The sequence below is a fragment of the Myotis lucifugus genome, unplaced genomic scaffold (genome assembly GCF_000147115.1).
Source record: "Myotis lucifugus unplaced genomic scaffold, Myoluc2.0 scaffold_188, whole genome shotgun sequence".
Lineage (NCBI taxonomy): Eukaryota > Metazoa > Chordata > Mammalia > Chiroptera > Vespertilionidae > Myotis > Myotis lucifugus.
In genome coordinates, this window is record NW_005871236.1 from 1,598,957 (window position 1) to 1,620,857 (window position 21,901).

At 41.8% G+C, this 21,901-nt stretch overlaps 1 protein-coding gene across 1 annotated transcript in view; it reads left to right on the top strand.

Annotated features, from left to right (window-relative positions):
- GAP43 (growth associated protein 43) overlaps window positions 1–21,901 on the top strand; it is a 96,503-nt gene that overhangs the window by 41,888 nt on the left and 32,714 nt on the right. Inside the window, exon 2 of the mRNA XM_006096843.2 lies at window positions 15,069–15,678. Within this exon, the coding sequence (XP_006096905.1) occupies window positions 15,069–15,678 (610 nt within the window). The remainder of the gene's footprint in view (window positions 1–15,068; window positions 15,679–21,901) is intronic.

Consider the following 21,901-nt stretch of genomic DNA (forward strand, 5'->3'; position numbering starts at 1 on the left):
TGGCTTTTCCCATTTAATTAAATAGCCATAATTCCTGACCCGTTCCTCCCACTTCCTTCAGTATTGCTTTCTCTGCTCTCTGGTATTTTCTCTCACCTACTTTCAGAATTAATAGGAAATCTGGTCTCTAAACTGTTCTCAGCATCTCAAGTGTGACTCCTCCCTGTCAAAACCTTCACAAGGAAAATGAGTCATGGCATCACCTGGGGGATGAGGTCATGATACCACAGCCCTTGCTTTGAAATTTTGTTTGTACTTTTCTATTGTACAGAGATTTTGAAAAGGGGAGGATGAAATTTCAGTGACAGGTCAGAAGCCTGGTCCTTTAGGCACTCAGAACTAGCCCAGCATTGGCTGGCACTGGCCACGACAAAGTCTGGCTCTGGACTTTTCACTCTCCAGTCCACTTTTCACCTTGCCTGGGAGCTTTGAGGGGAAACCTGCAGAGTAGAGGGGCCCTCCCTTCCTAGGGTGATTTTATCTCATGTGCAACTTGTACAAGTATTTTGAGTTCAAATCTGGCTCAGCCACTTACTAGCTGTGTGATTTTGAGCAAGTTACTTAATGTCCCTGTGCCTCAGTCCCTTCATCTGGAAAATAGATTTAAATTGATTGTGTCTGTTTTTAAACTTTAGAATAAAGGACTAATGCTCCAAGGAAGAATTTCAGACTTTTGGTAAAAGGAGAATCTTTGTCTAGGTGTTCCCTGCACACCCCCTACCACCTTCGCCAGCCATTAATTAGTCCCTTATTCTAAAGTTTAAAAACAGTATCCATTGCACAGCCTTGTCAGAACTAAATTAGTTAATATATGTAATATATTGCCCTAACCGGTTTGGCTCAGTGGATAGAGCATTGGCCTGGGGACTGAAGGGTCCCATGTGTGATTCCGGTCAAGGGCATGTACCTTGGTTGCGGGCAATCCCCAGTAGGGAGTGTGCAGGAGGCAGCTGATCGATGTTTCTCTCTCATTGATGTTTCTAACTCTCTATTCCTCTCCCTTCCTCTCTGTAAAAAATCAATAAAATATATTTTAAAATATATATATGTAATATATTTAATAAATATATACTTGTGTGTATACATAAAGAACATAATAATTGCCCTGGCCGGTTTGGCTCAGTGGATAGAGCGTCAGCCTGCGGACTGAAGGGTCCCAGGTTCGATTCTGGCCAGGGGCACGTGCCTGGGTTGTGGGCTCCATCCCCAGTGGGGGATGTGCAGGAGGCAGCCAATCGATGATTCTCTCTCATCATTGATGCTTCTATCTCTCTATCCCTCTCCCTTCCTCTCTAAAATCAATAAAAATGTATTTTAAAAAAAAAAGAACATAATAATTGCCCTGGTTGGTTTGGCTCAGTGGATAAAGCTTCCAACTGCGGACTGAAGGGTCCTGCGTTCAATTCTGGTCAGAGGCACATGCCCGGGTTGCGGGCTCAATTCCCAGTGGGGGGGTGTGCAGGAGGCACCTGGTCAATGATTCTCTCTCATCATCGATGTTTCTATCTCTTTCCCTCTCCTTTCCTCTCTGAATCAATAAAAAGTATATTAAAAGATAACATAATAATGTACTTAGAAGAGTATTTGCACATACTACTATGTAGTAATAGTTTTTTAAGATTATTAATATTATTTTCTCCAAAGATCTGAATGTATTTTATAGTATTTACCTTTAAAGAATTTTTTTTTATTTTGGAGAGAGAGCATTTATTATTTTTATAAAGTATGTAAGCCCTGCAAAATTCTTTCATGTCTCCTTTTCCCCCCCTTGACCTCTCCCGCCCGCCCACATGAAGCTCTTTACCAATACTATTTTTTCATCATCAAGAAAGTTCTGCACAGTAGGCATTAGTATTACAATATGAGGGATGAAGAAACTGAATTCTAAAGAAATTAAGTAGTTTACCTCAGATTGTACATTTAAGCAGCAGCTGAGCCAGGATTTGAACTCAAATCATTTGATCCCAAAGCCAGACCAGGGAATGTGTAATCATGTGTCAGTGTCAATGACTGATGACCAAGAGAAAACTGGATGTCAAAATCAAAGGAGAGGCAAGAAAGGAAGAATGAATAAGACAATAACATCATGAGCAAATTTAGACTCGGTTATAATTTACAGAGTTTTCTAGTGTCTTGTGTATTTGCCTTTAAAGTGGTTAGTGGCTCGGGGATAAGAATCCAGTTAAAATGGAAGTCTGTCCTCAAACTGTGTGTCTTTTACCCAGCACCCGCCTTACCCTACAACAAAATAATTCAATTTTTTTTCACACGTGGAAGAATACAATGTATCTCCTAGAATCAGAGAAAACATGCTTGTACTTTTTTTTAGATTTTTTTCCAGTACTATTGTAAATGGGCAGTCACGTACCTAGTGATTGATAGGGCATTAAGGTATGTGTAACTTAACGTTGATAGATAGCAGTGTCCCTGCAAATCATCCCACCTGCTACGCTACATCATATAAACAAGCACACTGTAAAGAGCAGTATGTTTGCTCTGCAAGTGCAGCTTCAAGAAAAATCTCCTACCTCCCCCTCCAAACATGTTCCTGCCCCTGGCCCTCCCACATAGAAATTCTGGAGCCACCTCTGTCATAAGATCTGAAATGTAGACCAATTCTGTTAACTGAAAAGTACTTCAAATAGTCTTACTGCTGATATTAGCATTGTTATTTATTCAATGACACTTTCTGAGTGTTACGTGTTGAATTCTCAGGTTGAATTCTCTGATATTTTAAAATGTAGGAGATTGGAGGCCTATGTTTAAGGCCCATTCTATCATTGGGGGGCTTTCCACCAATCTGTTTTTTTATTTTATAAAAGGGATAGCACATATGCTTAGCCTATTTTATTGTAATTTCTTGAGGAAAAATTTTATGAAGTTGAAAGTACTTTAAAACCTGTAATATAAAAATTCAAGCTGCTGTCTTTTTTTTTCCCAAATGGTATTTCCAAGTTCTTTTCCATTCAACTAGGCTTTATAATGACATGACCTCTGTTGGCATATTATGACCCTTAATAGATATTAGGTACAACGACATTCAGAAGAGCTTTACTAACTATCCAATGGGGCTGCATTGGATAGAGTTGGAACTCCCAGATCATGATGCTCCTCTCTCCTCAGGACCAGATGCTCCTAAGCTAATCCCCCATGAAATGTCTGGCAGCTGCATCCAGAGCTTTTAGTAAACATGAGTAAATAGACTGCATCTCAAAACCTGCACAGGCAATTGTTTTTCTGGATCTGTAAGGGATACGGCTAGGTCAGTGGCATAGATATATGAAATAAGAGCTAAATGAGATTTTTGGGGGAATGAGGGGTTGTCAGGTGAGGGGCATATACTCTGAGAAAGAATAGACTTCTAGTTTAAGTGTATTTCTATCATCAAGATGCTGAACCACATGGAGGTTTAGGAATGAATAAAGATAGAATTAGTGTCTGTTAGGAGGTACAGGAGTGGGATTGGACAATGCAAACAGATCTGCCTCCTTCCCAAGGATAGGAAATAACTGGATTGATTATTGTGGCACATTTTGGACTGTTTCCTGCTTATTTCTTTGAGGATAGATAGCTTACTAGTACTGTAGAGTTAAGGAACTGGACTCTGTCCTCCCTGGGTGGGGATACCAGCAATCATGGAGATGAATACATCTCACAACCAAACCTCCTTTGGTATGTATCTTATTAACATGCCTTGACTTATTGTCATGATAATGTAGAAATTACTCTGAGATGAAATTACTCATGATGATGGGAATGATTATGATGAGAAAAACAGTAGCAGCTACTCCTTTTTGAGTATGTACAATATGTCAAGGACTCTGTTAAGAACTTTATATACATTAACTCATTTAACCCTTAAAACAACCCAATGAGGTAGCCCTATATTTCCGATCTTACACATAAGAAAACCAAAGCTGACTTGCCCAAGATCAAGAGTTGATAATTAAGTGGCAGAATCAAGATTCAAGCCTACACACCCATAATTCTGAAGCCCATGTTCTTATGCACCAGGGAATATTGGCTTCCCACATTCAATTTTAAAAAGCACTGGATGGGGAGTAGGATTGAGAGTGGGCTCTGGCATTTAGAAGCTGGACCCCTTTATGTTTGCTCAACTGTCCCAATTGTGTTGTGTTCCTCACATGGTTCTGATGCGGACTGTTTGACATACTAACTGTATATGCTGTACAGTCATAAATGTAGAGGGTAGAGGAATCTGACTGCAAAAGAATGGCTTGATGAAACCCCCAAGCATTAGTTCCCAGAGCAAAGCAAAGATACACAGCCAGTGAGCGAGGTGCTGTCCACTGATGTGCTCTCTGATCACTAACATAGTGTGACTTGTAGTCACTTAACTACAAATAAATATTTTGGAGCAACAATCATGTGCCAACACTACTTCAACTACCAAGACTTTGAGGATTGTACAAAACTGACAAGGTCCTGCTCTCAGAAAATGTATATTCCAAGGCAAGTTTCAGTTAATAATGAAATTAAAATAGATGTCAGTGATTCTAAGCACAAAGAAGGAAAATCAAGGTAAGTAGACCAAAAGAGACCGTGTTGGGGGAAAGATACATATCAGAGTGGATGAGAAAGGTCTTTCTCATTCACTTATTCACAGAACAAAACTTACCAAGTACTACTGACTTAGAATGTAATTCGTTAAAGAAATTTAATTAAAAAATGAATTAATCACTATTTGGTATAGTAGGAAGAATAGAGTAATTTTTAAATAAGTACTTATCTTGTCCTGTATTCCTGAGTGTCTAACAGGAGTCATTTCGCAGTGCCTTACTTGGAAGGAAGACAGTTCTCTGCCAGGTTCCCTGGGCTCTCAGTACCTTCTCCAGTAGCTCAGGCTGTGCTTCACTCTTGTGAACTCTCATCTGAGAAGAATTCACCTGTGATAGTGATACAAGGGGCTGTCTGTTACTAAGCTGCTTTTCTGTCTTTTCCCAGATGCATTGGCTGCCTGCTGTTCTCCCTTTTTCTCCAGTTGTTAGCAGAAGTCTCACAGTCCCTCTTATGTCCTGGTGTGTGATTTCAGCCTTTTCAGTGGCTTGATGGGGGAGTCCCTCCCTTTTTATTCCTAGCTGTGGTGTGCTGTCTTTAGTATGCTGACTCTTGTCTGTTAGTGGTCTCTATAGGCACAGACACCTCTCTCCAAGAACAGGGTGTAGTGTCTGCCCACCTTTCCCTTCTTTGAGCTTGCCAGTTGTAGAGGTAGTAAATACTTGTAGAGGTAACGAACACTTATAGAGATAGTGAACACTTGTAGAGGTAGTGAACACTGATAGAGGTAGTGGACACTGGTAGAGATAGTGAACAGGCAATGCTTATCAAAGGCTCTACTCCTGCTGCTCAAGAGTGGAGCCCTTCCTCCCAGAGCTGACTCTCAGCAGGTATTTACTTGGGCATCAGTGACTTTGACCTTGATTCAGTCAGGTTACTTATACCTTTGTCTGCCATACCAAGGGTTTTTCTGAAAGAGTTTAGGCAAATTATTCGGTTCAGCATGTGTCCTGATAGATCAACCAACATAAGTATGTGCCTCATCTCAAACCTGGGCTCCTCCCAGTCCCAGTTTAAGATATGGGGCCTTCCTTCCTTAAATGACCAAGGAATAGTCATCCCATCCTACAACTTTAGGCCCTGAGGCTCATTATACAGATAAGTATAAATAGAGAGAAGGGGAGCATCTCCAATAATACCCCATGAATATTTTCACTGTTTTACTAATGGAAAAGCAGAAATATATATTTAAAAATAATTTGATTGATATGACTGTAGGCAATCCATAGATAAAATGAATGTCAATTTTTTATCTTAGACTTATTGACATTTCTAGGAGCTTTTAAAATTATTTTCATTATAATGTCATTTCTATAGTTTTGTGACTTCTCTCCTTGTCTGACCTTTGCACATTCATTTTCATAATTGGTTTTTGTGTTCAACCTCAACATATGAAGTCAGTTATTCAGTTACGTGTTGGGGAAACATACTTGTCTTAGTCAGGTGCTCTTCTTTGCCTATCATCGTCTTTCTGAAGTGGCACTGAGATGTTTAAATTTAGATTTATTCAACAAATATTAATGAGCATCCACTATGTATCAGATGCTATTTTAGAAACTGGAGATTTGGCTTTAAACAAAATAGACAAAGTCTTTAGTATGCTTGTCTGTTAGAAGGCACTAATTTAATGTGCCCTTTGCCTCTTCTCTATCTGTCTTTGTGGGACAAATAGAATTACAAATATACAAAATAAAATACAATAAAATAAATAAAATAAAAAATAACTCTTTTGATTGGACACTGAGTTCTCCAGTATTACCTCATACTGTGTTGAACATGCCACTTCATATTCTTTTGGAAGCAGGTGGGCTGTACATGTTAAATAATATATGGAATTGAGCTGAAGACCTATATCTTGATCACCAGCTATTATCTGAAAAGGTAACATTACTATTCCAATGTCCAATATAGGATATTTGGTTTTCTTACGTAGTGAGTCAATCAATTGGCATTTATTGTCTACTTATTATAACTCTGGAGCTGCAGCAGTATGCTGCACCCTTCAATTGAAGGGAAAAAGCAAGTTCCCTTACTACTACTCCGCCAGGATTTGAAAGATCACTCTTGATGTCTCACATTCCCCTGGAGAATTGCTTAGTTATCATATATTTGTGCTCTCACCTGCCCAGGAACTAAAAAAAGACTTTTCACTGGACTGAAAACCAGAGGTTTCAAAAAGTGATGATATTTCTTGGCAAAATCACAATAGTTTCATTGTTTCTACCTGCATCCTGCTCCCCAACCCCTCACACCAGAGTTAGATATTTCAACAGGATTGACTATTGAGGGAACCCTAGGTATTTAGGTGTTTTAAATAACACCTTCTTCGCTATAACTGCCCAGAAACCTGCAGGCAATTTATCTGCATAACTGGAAGACACTGGCTCATCCTCCTTTCCCTCCCCCATAAGAGCATTTCACTGGATTTCTGATCTCTGACTGGGTTCAAAGAAAGCACAGAAACTCCACTGTGAACTTCTTTAATATCTAGATATTTCCCCTAAAGTATGTGCTATCAACTATGCTTAAAATCAACTAAGCTTAAAAAAAGAGTGAAATTTTCTTATGTGTGTGTCACCTCAATAAATTATTAATTAAAAATAGAATAAGTCGTAAGTAAATATCTGCCAGATTTTATATATATCCTTCAACACTTTATTCTGGTTTTCTATGGGTTAATAAGATTCTCATAAGCATGTAAACTATAGTGTGCTAAAGAAAACTTTGCTTAGAATATTTATGTCCCTTCAATTTTGCTTCTCAGAAATATCTTTTGTTCAATCAAGTTGAAAATATTTTGGTTCTCTAAATATATTATTAGAATAATTGGTATTACATCAATGACTTTCTAAAGCATTTAAAATTCAATCCTGCTTAAGAGAAACTTTGAGGTATTATAAAAGTAGTATTTATAGCTGGCAGCAGTAGATACAGGGCCAAGTTTTTCATGCTCTGAAGGTTGAGGCATTCCTATGATAATTGGAAAACGTTAAATGAATTAAGGTGTCCCAGTTAAATGGATGATGTTATTTTAGTTCTAAAAGTCAGGCTTTCATGGATTTTTGCCCAAATTTCTTTTGTAACATAAAGAATGCAAATGTTTGGACATCTTAGAATAAATCCTAAATTGTCCTCTTCTCCTTCCCCCAGAGAGAAAAGAAACTATTAACCAGAGTAACAATGTTGGATATTAAATAACTACTTTTTTTTTGCTTTCTTATCTGTAAGTCTTTTTTTAAAATATATTTTATTGATTTTTTACAGAGAGGAAGGGAGAGGGATAGAAAGTTAGAAACATCGATGAGAGAAAAACATCGATCAGCTGCCTCCTGCACACCTCCTACTGGGGATGTGCCCGCAACCAAGGTACATGCCCTTGACTGGAATCGAACCTGGGACCTCTCAGTCTGCAGGCTGATGCTCTATCCACTGAGCCAAACTGGTTAGGGCTGTAATTCTTAAATATTAATGAAAATATTGCCCTTTCATCTAAAGAATGTAGAAATTTGACTAGGTCCCAACAAATGAGTGTAATATACCCTTCATCTTCTTTAGACCAACATTCATCCAAGATTTTAGTCTTGGTTGAAAAGTAAAGATTTCAGATATCATGGTTTTCTCTAAGACTTCAAAAATTACGGAGCTCCCAAATATATTGGTCAGTAAAAATACTAAGCTACAACAATGAAAATTCCTGAATAAGTTATTACAACTCATAATGGTACTCTTCCTACATGTAATACACTGCACTGGAATATCCTCCTCAGTGAATTCACATTCAGCAACAATTCCATGTAAAAACAAAATAATTTTTAAATTCCCTCAGAAGACATCAGAGCTCAGCACAAAGCTTATTTGTAGCAAGGCTGAGTACAAAAAAAAGCAAACAAAAAAACAAAACAAAAACCCCACCTATTTTAATGAGACTTATGAACTGACTCTTTAACCACTAAATACCAGTATACTCTTTTTATGGACCTTCTCCATCTATAACTCACACGTTTATTCTATACTAGAGGCCTGGTGCATGAAATTCGTGTATGGATGCAGTCCCTAGGCCTGGCCAGTGATCGAAGTGTGAGCATCTGGCGTGGAAGGGCAGGTCCCTGCTGACCTCTGGGCCCTGGGCAGCACCTGGGTCCCTGGGGCCCCACGCGCCCCCTTCACCTGAGTCACAGCACCCGAGTCCCCACATGGAGATGCAGTGAGCGGGCTGGACGCCGCAGGCTGGGGCACAGCGTGGGCCTCTGGGCCGCCCAGCAGTGCTGCATGGAAGCAGACTGGCAGCGCGGTCTTTACCAGCCGGCCTTGCAGACCGGCTCCTGTGCGAAGCCATGGGGAGCCTGACTGGCCCCTGCAGTCCCGGCAGCTGTGATCTGGCTCACTTGGAAAAGGCTGTGTGGGTACAGGGTGGGCTTTTCAGGGGTACCTGGCACCTGAGCATGGGAGCTTCCGGGCACTTGAGCCTGGCATCCCAGGAGAGGGTAGCAGGGAGAGTGAGAGTGAGCTCAGTGGATATCCGCATTCTCACCACACCTCGGTCCCCATTACCCCCACCCCCAGGTAGCTGGCTAGAGGTCGCAGCCTCCCTACCTGGGTGCTGCAGGAGGTTGGTCACCGCTACCCACCCTCAGTTTCCTGTCCCAGCCCGGGGTCTGGCCCTGATTGGGTGATCAGGGTCTGCCCACTGCTGGTTGCTGTTTGTGGGCAATGGGTCAGGGCTGAGCCCCCCACCTGGCTCCTTCAGCATCTGGGAGCCAGGCAGTGGCCCTGCCCACCACCACTGGTCACTGTCTGTGGGGCAATCAGCAGGGCAATCAGGCCCCCACTTGCACCCACCTCGGCCTGGCATCGCCTACTTACCTGCTCCACCATCTCACCATGGTTCCGCTCTCATCAGGGCCCATTGGGGCTGGCAGTGCCTCCACTGCCGCCCACTGCTGGCACCACATTGCCTGCCATGTTCTGCGCTGCCCCCTGGTAGTCAGCGCACATCATAGCAAGCGATCAAACTCCCAGTCTCCCAGTCGAACTGCAGGTCGAATGACCATCTGCATATTAGGTTTTTATTATATAAGATGTATAATTTGCATATTAGGCTTTTATTATATAGGACTAGAGGCCTGGTGCACAAAAATTTGTGCACTCAGCAGGGGGGGGAGTCCCTCAGCCTGGCCTGTGTCCTCTTGAGTCTGGGACCTCTCGGGGGATAACCACCTGCTGGCTTATGCCCGTTTCCCAGGGGATTGGGCCTAAGCTGGCAGTCAGAAATCCCTCTGGCAGCCCGGGAGCCCTCGGGGGATGCCCAGTTGCCAGCGGGGAGCAGACCTAAACTGCAGTCGGACATCCTTAGTGCTGCTGAGGAGGCGGGAGAGGCTCCCACCACCACCGCTGTACTGGCAGCCATCAGCCTGGCTGTGACTGAGCAGAGCCCCCCCAGTGGGAGCGCACTGACCACCAGGGGGCAGCTCCTGCATTGAGCGTCTGCCCCATGGTGGTCAGTGTGTGTCATAGTGACCAGTCATTCTCAGTCGTTCTGCTGTTAGGGTCAATTTGCATATTACCCTTTTATTATATAGGATAGAGGCCTGGTGCATGGGTAGGGGCTGGCTGGTTTGCCCCGAAGTGTGTCCCGGATCAGGGTGGGGGTCCCGCTTGGGTGCCTGGCCAGCCTGGGTGAGGGACTGAGGGCCGTTTTCAGACTGGCCACACCCCCTTCGGGGGGGGGGGGTCCCAGCTGGAGTGCCTGGCCCACCTGGGTGAGGGGCTGATGGCTGTTTGCAGGCTGGCCACAGCCCCTTCAGGTTAGGGGTCCCCCCTGGGGTGCCTGGCCAGCCTAGGTGAGGGGCTGATGGCTGTTTGCAGGCTGGCCACAGTCCCTTCAGGGTGGGGGTCCCCGCTGGGGTGCCTGGCCAGCCTGGGTGAGGGGCTGTTGGCTGTTTGCAGGCTGGCCAATTTCCTTCAGTGTGGGGGGTCCCCACTGGGGTGCCTGGCCAGCCTGGGTGAAGGGCTGAGGGCCATCTGCAGGCTGGTCACGGCCCCCAGCCACCCAAGTTCCCAGTGGAGGCTGGCTGGAAGCAGATATCTGGGATTTTTTTGTCTTCTATAATCGAAACTTTCTTGCCTTTAGTGGAGGCCACAGCCAGCCAGGGCAGGCAGGAAGCTTGGCTTCCTCCATCACTGGGGCAACAAAGCCTCCTGCTTGCTCCAGCTCCGTGGCTGCCGGCCACCATCTTGGTTGGGTTACTTTGCATCTAGTCGCTCTGATTGGCTGGTGGGCATGGCTTGAGGTGTAGCGAAGGTTAGGTTAATTTGCATGTTTCTCTTTTATTTGATTAGATACCTTACTCCACAAGATGGTTAGAAGATCAGGTGTCTGCTGTGAATTCCTGGTAAATTATTGATTGTTAAAGCACTATGGACTTATTTTAACAAATAACATTTAAAAAAGAATCCTGTGTGTCCTGTGTGGGTAGATACTCTATTCATCTCAGTAGAGTGTCTATAGTGCCTTGTATAGGCACTCAGTATTGTTAAATAAGTAGATAAATGAGAATGTTACAAGGGTGCTTTATGGATTATCTGCTACAAGAAAGACCAAGCTATTCCAAGTCACTGAAGCAATAAAATTGGACTTGGGTTGGGTGGGAGAGGAGAGGACCTGAGTTCAAATACCAGTTGAGCCACTCACTCACTTTGAATTGAGGCAGGTACCTTTTCAGGGCCAGGATGGCTGTTGTTTTTTTTTAGAAACAAAGGGCTGTGCTAAATGTACTGACTGATCTCTGGTTTCCCTGGGCTCAAAAGTCCTTTGTCTTAGATACAGTCTTCTGTTTCTTTTGTTAAAAATATGTTTTTATTGATTTTTTAGAGAGAGAAGAAGGAAGAAGAGAGAGAGGGAAACATCAATGTGAGAGTGAAACATCTATCAGCTGCCTCCTGCACGCCCCCTACCGGCATGTGCCCACAACCTGGCATGTGCTCTGACCAGGAATCAAATCAGCAACATTTTGGTGCACAGGGCAACTGAGCCACACCAGCCAGGGTTTCTGTTTCTTACTGAGAAAAGTCAATTTGGCCTGACATCTTGGGGTTGCCCCCACAGCTAGTTTTAGGGAAGGTTCTCTTCTTCTTTCATCTCTCTACAAAATACGCTCTCAGTCCAACTACTTCTAGTACTGTGAAATGAATTAAACCAGAAAATAACCTCTAGTTGAAGCTATATTAATAGAATCAATTACATATTTTTTAAAAAGACACACACACACAATCTGGCACTGTCTAGCTTATGACCCAGTTTTTATTTAAAATATTTTTGTTTCTAGATGCCTCTGTTTAATCACTTAAGTCTGACCTCGTAGGCTGATTTATTCCCTCCATTTCCCTCCTCCTTCTGTCCTCTCTCCTCTCCTCTTTTGTTTTTCCTTTCCTTCTCCTCCCTTCCTTCCCCCTCCTCTTTCTATCCCTGTCTTCCTCTATCTAAAATATTTGTAATAGTTGTCTTTTTCCAACCCATCTCTAAAATCCAGTTTCCCTAAATCTCTAATGACATCAAATGGTCCCGCGTGTTCCTCCAGATAGAGCTACATGCCCATGGAGGACTTTGAGCACCTCTTTGGGTATATCAACCCATCTGGGCACCTACCTTTTACAGAATAATCTTCACCTCTCACTTCTAACTCAATCTTTCATAATTCTCTTCCTTCCTGTCTAGCCCTTATCTCTTGTGTTTCTTAGACTCCTGGATTGTTCAGGTGAAACTGGTCCCACAATCTTGGCACCCAAGTCTACTCTGTGCCTTTCTAAATAATCATTTCAACATAGAGGCTGTGTACAGAAGCTTAAACACTAATCATTTGGAAAGGTAAAGTGGCAGATGATCAAAAAAATTGAGGTGGGAACAGAAGGATTGAGTAGAGCTCTTCCTTTATCCACGTAAAGTTTCTTTCTTTATATCATGCAAATTCCCAGCTTTCTTATTTTATTGTTTTCCAGCTTTTCAAGAATTTCATCTCCTTCGATTTATGTTCTGAAAAAAAGGGGGGCTCTAAAATTGTAGCTTTCTTGAATCACTAGAGGGTCTTTTCTGCACACCTGCCCTCTCTGAGATAATTGGTTTGTCTACTTCCTAAGGAGCAGTATTTGTATTAAAGAACCACTTGGCATCAATGCCCAAGTGCAGATGTCCTGTCATATAAGATGGTGCCTCATTCAGAAAACTCAAGATAGAGTAAAATAAATTAACAGCATCTCGGCTCCATGCTCCATTCACAACTGTTAATTTAACAGGGTTATGCTTCCATCTCTGAGCAGAGAGCGCCTGGCAGGGACAGCTGCTCCCGTGCCCCAGATTGTGCCGTGTGTCCCAGTAGGAGTCTTCAGGAGCAGCAGGAGAGTGGAAGGCGGTAGTGCATCAGAGAACTGAGCAGTGCAGCATCATGGTCCCTGGAGGAGGGAGCAGGCCGGGCCTGTACGAAGTGCTTTTCATTTAGTCCTTCTTTCTTTGTGTGGATATACACAGTTACCTGAGGAAGAAGAAGTTCTCTTGGATTTTACTGAAAAATTGTCAGTCCTGCTTTTACTGTCATATATAGCTTATTTTCAAAAATACTTTTGTATATCCACTGCACATTGATGAACTTACCTAACAACAGGCTCATATGTTTGTCCAAATTATGTCAGACAGGCCTACATCATGATTAGCTGGATCTAGGTCACTGGGGCAGAGCTGGTATGACAGGTGGAAAACGTACCACTGTGTTGGCCTGCTGTAGCTTACTCCTAAACTGGAGCAAAGGCCACGGTCAGGCCAAAGTCAAGATTGAAGCCAACCACAGGACTCAGTACATAATAAGCACTCTTTTTGTTGTTGTTAATCCACACCCAAGGATATTTTTTCCATTGATCTTTAAAGAAAGTGAACGGAGGGGGAGAGATAGAGAGAGAGAAACATGAATATGAGAAAGACATCATTTTGTTGCCTCCCGCACCCACCCCAACCAGGCTGGGGATTGAGCCTGCAACTGAGGTACATGCCCTTGACCAGAATCAAATCTGAGACCCTTCAGTCTGCAGGCTGGTGTTCTAACCACTGAGCAACTGGCTAGGGCAGCACTCTTTTACTATTATTATTATTTTAAATGTATTTTTATTGATTTCAGAGAGGAAGGGAGAGAGAGAAATAGAAACATCAATGATGAGAGAGAATCATTGATCAGCTGCCTCCTACATGCCCTCCCACTGGGGATCGAACCTGCAACCCGGGCATTTGCCCTTGACCGGAATCAAACCTGAGACCTGTTGGTCCGCTTAATCCACTGAGCCAAACCAGCTAGAGCTATTATTGTTTTTTTTAAGGAAAGTTGCTGCATCGTTCACTGTTGTATTTCCCCAGTGCTCCAGAGTTAAAGGAAGGAATGCACGGAGACTATAAGCAACCACATTGGGGCACTATGGTGAGCAATGGAGCTATATGGAATTTGGGTACTTGCCCATACTGTATATTTCTTTCCATGAATATACCTTCTATGCCTATCCTCTGATTTAATTTCCTTGTGGAAAAAGGTTATATGCAGCATATTATGCTGTAAATGTTGCATCAAATGATAAAAAATGTATATTTAGTCTCTTGCTTTTAGTACTAGAATGACTCTATCAGTAATAACATAAAACTAATTTTAGGTTTAAATTGCTTTGAGAATAAGAAATTGTGATTTGGTGAATATATACCACTTCTTCAAAAGTGGAAATGGTGTTTTTCATTCTCATTTTTTTAAAAAACAAGAATAACAGCCACTTTCTGTCTTCAAATTGTGAAGATCTAGTGTGTTGACTACTAATGTTGGACCACACACAGGGGAAAGTAGACATCATTGTGTGACCAGCATTCTGAATTATAACATTTTAAGCAAAAGCCCCAAAGCCCTGAACTCCTTTGCAGTTGTACAAAACCCTGATAGAATTTGTTGTCTAAACCTCTACCATACTCTTTGCCCTGAATCTATTGATTTCTTGACCAGACTTGAAATCCTGGGGAGGGGGTTGGAAAATACACACAGACTTTTCCATAATATTTTTAAATGTGAAGTTTTGCACAGAGTTCCTCTCAGCAACCCTGAAAAAGCAATATCTGTCAGAGCACTTTGATTAAAACCTAGAGTGGATGTGATCTGAGTAGCCAAGGTACATCCATGGAATGGCTGGTTGAAGTTTGGCAATACAGAGACATGGAGCTGGGGAAGGAAAGACATATAAATCCATGCCAGTGATTCTGCAAGGCCAAAAGGATGTGTTTTCCCATAAAAGGATGTGTTTTCTACTCAATTCTCCACCATGAAGAGAGAGGAGGCTTAATTTGAATTTCCACAGAATTGTTGATGTCTGTGCTTGGCACAGTACAAATCATTCAATAAATATTTGTTAAATGCTATGATCTGAAGGGAAAAAGCATCAATTCATCTCTCCCTTTTTCCCCCTTTTTCTCCAAAAAGGTTGAAAAAAATGATGAGGAGCAAAAGATCGAACAAGATGGCATCAAACCAGAAGATAAAGCTCATAAGGCCGCGACCAAAATTCAGGCTAGCTTCCGTGGACACATAACAAGAAAAAAGCTCAAAGGAGAGAAGAAGGGCGATGCTCAAGCTGCTGAGGCCGAAATGAATGAGAAGAAGGATGACGCCCCTGTTGCTGATGGCGCCGAGAAGAAGGAGGGAGAAGGTCCCACTACCACTGAAGCGGCCCCGGCCACTGGCCCCAAGCCCGAGGAGGCCGGTAAAGCAGGAGAAGCTCCCTCCGAGGAGAAGAAGGGGGAGGGCGCCTCTGATGCTGCAGCAGAGCAGGCAGCCCCCCAGGCTCCAGCCCCCTCAGAGGAGAAGGCCGGCTCTGCTGAGACAGAAAGTGCCACTAAAGCTTCCACTGACAACTCGCCGTCCTCCAAGGCGGAAGACGCCCCAGCCAAGGAGGAGCCTAAACAAGCCGATGTGCCTGCTGCTGTCACTGCTGCTGCTGCCACCACCCCTGCTGCAGAGGATGCTGCCACCAAGGCAACAACCCAGCCTCCCACGGAGGCTTCGGAGGGCAGCCAAGCCGAGGACAAGATAGGTGAGCTACTGTGAGGGTCAGAGGCCACGGGTGGGTAGCCCATCGGGGCCTTTCGGAAAGCCAGGCCACCTGGGCCATCAAGGGAGAGGGGAATGTCTAGAAGGTGTTTTCAAGAAATTAAGGAAAGCTATGCTTAAGTCCCCAAAGAGGCAGGACTAAGAACTAACTCTGGCCACTTATTATTCCCAAATATCTCCAAGCCTGAAGGAGAACTCTGGCTGGTAGCAGCCAGGACTAGGAAGATGTGGCAATTACCTTATTAATAGGATTGGCATAAACAGGAAAGCTAGGTAATCTTAGTTTTAAAAAATATATATTCTATGTGCAAGATAGACTTAGTTTAATAAGTAATTACTGAGGCCACATATATTTTATGGACAGGAATTAACTAATGTGATTATTTGGCTTTAAGAAGTGCCTGTTATGAGTACAGCCAACTCCTTATTGATTCAGATGATCTAGTTTCTGAATTGCCGGCAGCAAAAACCTAATCTCAGACCACCTTTCCCTTATCCCACAATATGTTACTGGGCATTCTCCCCACCATCAATTGATGAGTAGTGTGCGTATGCTCGGAGAATGCTAATTATGACAGTAATCAGGGTCAAACTAATTAGGAAAGTAAGTCTATTAATGTTGCCAAAAACAAAAGAAAAAAACCCCCAATATAGAGCATGTTGTGAAGTTAAACATTAATTATCATTTTATTATAGAAGATGCTACTTTCTGCCATATGCATAAATAATTGAGGGTTGACTGTGATTACAAACACGTTCTGGATTTGCTTTGGTTTGAAGCTCTTACTTGAATATTGGAGTGTTTTCACCGTTATTGCCAAAGAGACTGTGCGGAATGGAAATAGAGCATTTCCAAAGCAAGATAAATTTAACAGACCTTCACCCCTGGGGACTAAGACCTGTCCCTCACCCCACCCACCCACAGTGCTGAAGGAGGCCAACAGCCTCCATGGTCTTTCTCCAGCCGAGTATGACTCATTAACACCTTTCAGCCCCAAAGACCTTACGGTTAAGTTGTTTCTGTACCAGTTTAAAAAATTGGGTTTATTCCTTTAGAACTTCATGGACTTAACCCATGATGTGTCCAAGGACCCAAACTTGGACTGGCCCACACTGTGCCCTTGGGAAAGGACCTGCTCCATGAAAATGCTCTGGGAAATGTTTGGCATCTGCCCGTTAGATTGAAAAAGTAATTATTGGAAATTTGTCTTTATTCCCATTCCTCCAAATTAGATACTGGAAGATGGCAGATGATTTTTCTAAATATTTTCAGTTCTGTCTCTTTTATCTTGCCCCCAAATTATGTAAGAAGCCAGATTATATTATCATTGTTATTATATCGCATGTCCCTTTCTATCAGTGATTCATTTTAAATATTTATTCTAAATACATACCTGCCCCAGGGACCAGACTTTGGGGTTAAGAAGATGAGGATTTTTTTTTTCCTGGACAGGGAAAGGCATGTGGTAAAGAATATGGTGTTGGTTTTAGATTACCCAGAAAAACAAACCACTGTTAACTACTTTTTTTAGGTTGAAGATTTTAGCCTCAGTTATGATGGCTGAAAATCATTTTGCATATGACAGACTACTTATTATGTATTTTCAAACATTTTAGAAATTAATCACGCTTTTAAAATATGGAAAATATTTGACATTGCTCAGACCATATTTTTAAACAGGGATTTCTAAAATTGTGAGCATAGGCAGAAAGACATGATGTGATTTTTAGGTATATGATCATGATGTGAATTAATAGAATGACTGCTTGGATCAATGAAAAGTTTAAAATATAATATATCTTAAGAACATTTACATGTATTATTTTTTCAAGTTATGATAATCCAAATGAATTAGTAAAGTATTTTATGTAGTACATGCTCAATAAATGTCAGATATTGAATAAATGAGAAGAGACTAGACTTAAATTATAGATCATTTGTTCACTCACTCATATAGTCTTCCTGCAACCTTGCTTAATCTATACGTATATTTGATTAAAAGTGTATCTGGTCAGTAAAAAGCAAATAGAAATCATTCTCTGCCCTAAATTTTATAAGTTCTGGCTGAAGAATATCTCAGTTGGTCTGATTTTATTATGTGCATTGAAAAGTAATTGAAGGTGTAGGTAAAGTTCAACCTGAGGGTAATTAAAAGGCAAATTTATTATTGTTTCTGAGCTGCAGCTAAGTATGTCCTCTGGGTTGGATCCTGAAATGCTGCCTGTAGTTTTCTTTGGACCGGTGTATCTATTAGTCTTGCCTGCTGTATGTGACAAGCACAAATTACCCAGATGTGGCGAGTTTCATGGAATCACAGAAACTAGAGGTGACAAGGAGATCTATCACAGCATCTCGAACCCAAATTCCCAGGGGCCCTGCATATCATTTTCTTCTATCTTCCATTGGATTGGTTTCCAATCCAGGTTAAAATAACAACATTTCCAATTGGCCTCTCCTGTTTGGAAACAGATGCCTACTTTGGGTTGCCTGGAGCGGTGTAGAGAGATAATCTGAGAAAGTGAGTGGGGTTGGGGCAAAACAAGTCAAAAGAGAGAATTCAAGACAATAATTTGGTCAAAACTTTTACACCAAATCTGATCACTGCTTTAATATATAAAGAAATGCTTTGTAAACTATAAATATGTAGTTTATTTTACCCCCTTTAAAAATTATTTATGGGTTTGTTACAGGTGGATGCCATTTACATTAGGACCTTTGGAGTTGGATTTCTTTTAATCCTTCAACTATATCTCCCTCTCTTTGCTTTGGCACTCTGCCTGCCCATTTCTCAACATGCTTATGACCATAAGGTTTCAGTGTGTTCCTGATGATTACTCCTTAGTAGGAGGAGGAGTGTTCAAGGCACCTCTAAACACTGCCCTTCTGCAGCCATGAGGAGATAACCAGCAAGCCTCTTTCGGTGATTATGTCATTGGTGTCTCCTGAACAGTGCAGTGTGTCCATTGGGCTCTCAGCGAAGGAGTTCTGTTATGTTTCTTCTACCCGTGGTAACCTATTGACTTTCTCCAGTAGAAAATTCTAAAATTTCTGCTGTGGCATATTCAGTGCCATAGTATTACCAAGATAACACATCTCAGTGGCCAGAAATCAGAGATGCTGACTGGGTGGCTACCAAGGGGTACTTGACTGATATTGGTAGGAAGTGTAACCCGAGTTATCCTAGATTTTCTGTGTTGATCTTGGTTGTATTTTATTTTCATGATCTCTTTACCCCTTTTTTTATTACTTCTTTCTAATTGGGATCATTAATAATGATCTGGAGAAGAGCATAGTTTTACAATGGTATTTGCCATTATCTGAATAGAAAAATTAACTTAGTATGTTCCTATCTCTCTTTCTCCTTCCTTGTTTGCTTCCTTCCTCCTTCCCTTCCTCCTTCTCTTTCTCTCTCCCCTTCTTCCTTCCTTTTTTTTTTCTCCTGTGTATATTAACTTTTTACTGTGCTAGGGCTCGGGGGTCATAAAGATAAGTAAGATAGGGCTGATCTTAAAGAGTTCTCATTTGGTAGTGGGGTTGGGATAAAGTTCAAGGAGTGATGTTGAAAATGTTTACAATAATAATTTCAACTCAATTACATTCTGCAAATAGGTATGGAGTGCTTCTTTATGCCAAGGCACTGTGGGACATAATAGGAATGAGATGGTGCTTCTTGCAGTTTGATACATGCTATAAAAATTTCTACATAACGTGTGTCTCTATAGCTAAATTAATAGCCAAAAGAATGAATGCAAAATGTATAGTTTCTGGAATGATAATTATTTGTAAGAAAGTGAAATATTCAGCCCATATTTCTGTATTTGGGGAAATTCTTTATGTTCCCCAGAATAATGTTTTTCTAAGGCCCAAGGTAACCAACGATAATATTTTTATCTCTCCAAAAGCTAGATCCTCTTCCACTGAGCTCTGTGTTAGATATTAGCTTTCCCAAAGATATTTACACTTCTTTGGCAGGGTGCCTCATAGGCGGTTTTGATTTGAAATGTGGTTTTAACCACTTCCCAAATTTATAAGCCACTCATAAAGAGCAAAAATTTGGATTGTGAAAAGTCCATAAATGCTGTCTATAAAACATGGGCACTCTGTCAGATGCTCAGTGGCATGGAGCTTAAATACTGTTGATTATTAGGCTTTTATGGCACACTGTTATATTGCTAGAGTAATCATTTTTATTGGCTTTTCTTGACAGTAATTCAGTGCCTTTGATAATATTTTCCTTTCTATTTTTACATTCTGAGAATAGGGGCAAATGGAACGGGTATTGTGCCCACAAGCACAGTCAAACAAAACAAGGGTCAAATTGGTAGACCTCCAAATATTCTCCTTAACTTCAGCCCTGCAGTTCTTTACCTCTCTTTTAAGGTGTTGTGTTTTCATCTCAATTCTTGCAGTTTATCTTATCAGTTGTGATATTTTTTATTATTGTTGGGAGATATCAATCAGGTCTTTCCTGAGGCATTCTCTGTCCTGCATGCACAGTAAGATAATGCAGAGGAAAGAAACCTTGGACTAGAATAAGGAGACCTTGATATTTCCACCCAGCTGTGGGATCTTAGGTAAGTCACTGCTTCCGTCTGGTCCTCAGTTGTCTCATCTTCAAGAAGAGGGGCTAGAATAGTTTGATTTTAAAGTTTTTTTCAAGGTTTAAAATACAATGTTTCTATAATTGGTGGTCCTTAATGAGCATTTATTAAGTGGCAGGCCCTGTGCTAAGTGCTATGTGGGGATTATCACATTTAACCATCATAACCACTCTATGATATAAGTACTATAATTTCCCCATCACTTTTTACAGATGAGGGATCTGAGGTTTAGAGAGATGGTGGCTTCTAATCATTGTCAATAGATAGCAAGTAGCTGAACCAGGAGCTAAACCTTGACAGCCTGAGTACAGAGGCAATCACTGAATTATGATACCACAAGTACTATTCTGGAAGAAGCAAAGACAAGAGTTGTTAAGAACCCCAACATTGTGTTCTAAGAACATTCCCTCATTCATATAATTGGATACTAACGACTCACATTTACATTATCTAAACATAGTTCCTGGTCATAATGCCCTCAAAGTCCCATCACCCCAAAATGGTTGGGACTATTATGAGTCATGGGTTCTTAGTTTGGAAATCCTTCAGGTACTATTTTGCTAGGCCTAAGAAAGCTGTAGAGATCAGTTGAAATTCATGGTTCTTCAGAAGAGCACTACTGACTCCATTAAACATGCTGGGATAACTAAAAATTGAAAATTTTAAGTATCAATCAGTTGAAAGTAATTTCATGTATTTGAGGTGATACCTACCCTAAATTTGGCTTAAAGGAATTATTATCTTATAAAATTCTTGTTCATATCCCTCCTCCCTTCTTTGCAAGTACATTTGCAAAGGACCCTGACACCTTTGTATTTTTAACTAAAATGATATCATGAACTTAGTAGGGCAGATTAAGAGCAATCACTGTCTCAAATTAAGAAATGCTGAGGAGACAAAAGCTTAGAGGAGATGTATTTTAGAGTCAAGAAATCATATCATGGGGCCTTTGATCCATTTATTTCAAAGCTCATATTAAATAACTACTATCCTATCTAATGAAAGAGTAACATGCAAATTGAGCAACACTCCAAAACACAATATGGCCACCCCCATGTGGTCAAAGATGGCCACCACAAGATGGCTGGCAGGGGAGGGCAGTTGGGAGGGACCAGGCCTTAAAGGGAGGTCAGTTGGGGGCGATCAGGCCGGAAGGGGAGGACAGTTGGGGGTGATTGGTCTGGCAGGAGAGCAGTTAGGCATCGATCCGGCTGGAAGGGGAGTGGCTAGGGGTTGATCAGGCTGGCAGGCAGAAGCAGTTAGAGGCAATCAGGCAGGCAGGCAGGTAGGCGAGTGGTTGGGAGCCAGCAGTCCTGGATTGTGAGTTGGACATCCTTCAAGGGGAGGGGTCCCAGATTGGAGAGGGTGCAGACTGGACTGAGGGACACACACTTCCACCCCCCACCCCATGCATGAATTTCATGCTCCGGGTCTCTAGTTATCTTATAAAGAAGAAAGTAAACAGGAAGACATGTAAGCGACTCCTCCATTTTTAAAGTGAGAAAACTATATTTAGAACTGAAAATCAAACAATATTTCTGAAAATGCAGAATATGTTTCAGATACTAATGCATACTCATCAAATTTTTTTTCTCTCCACTCCA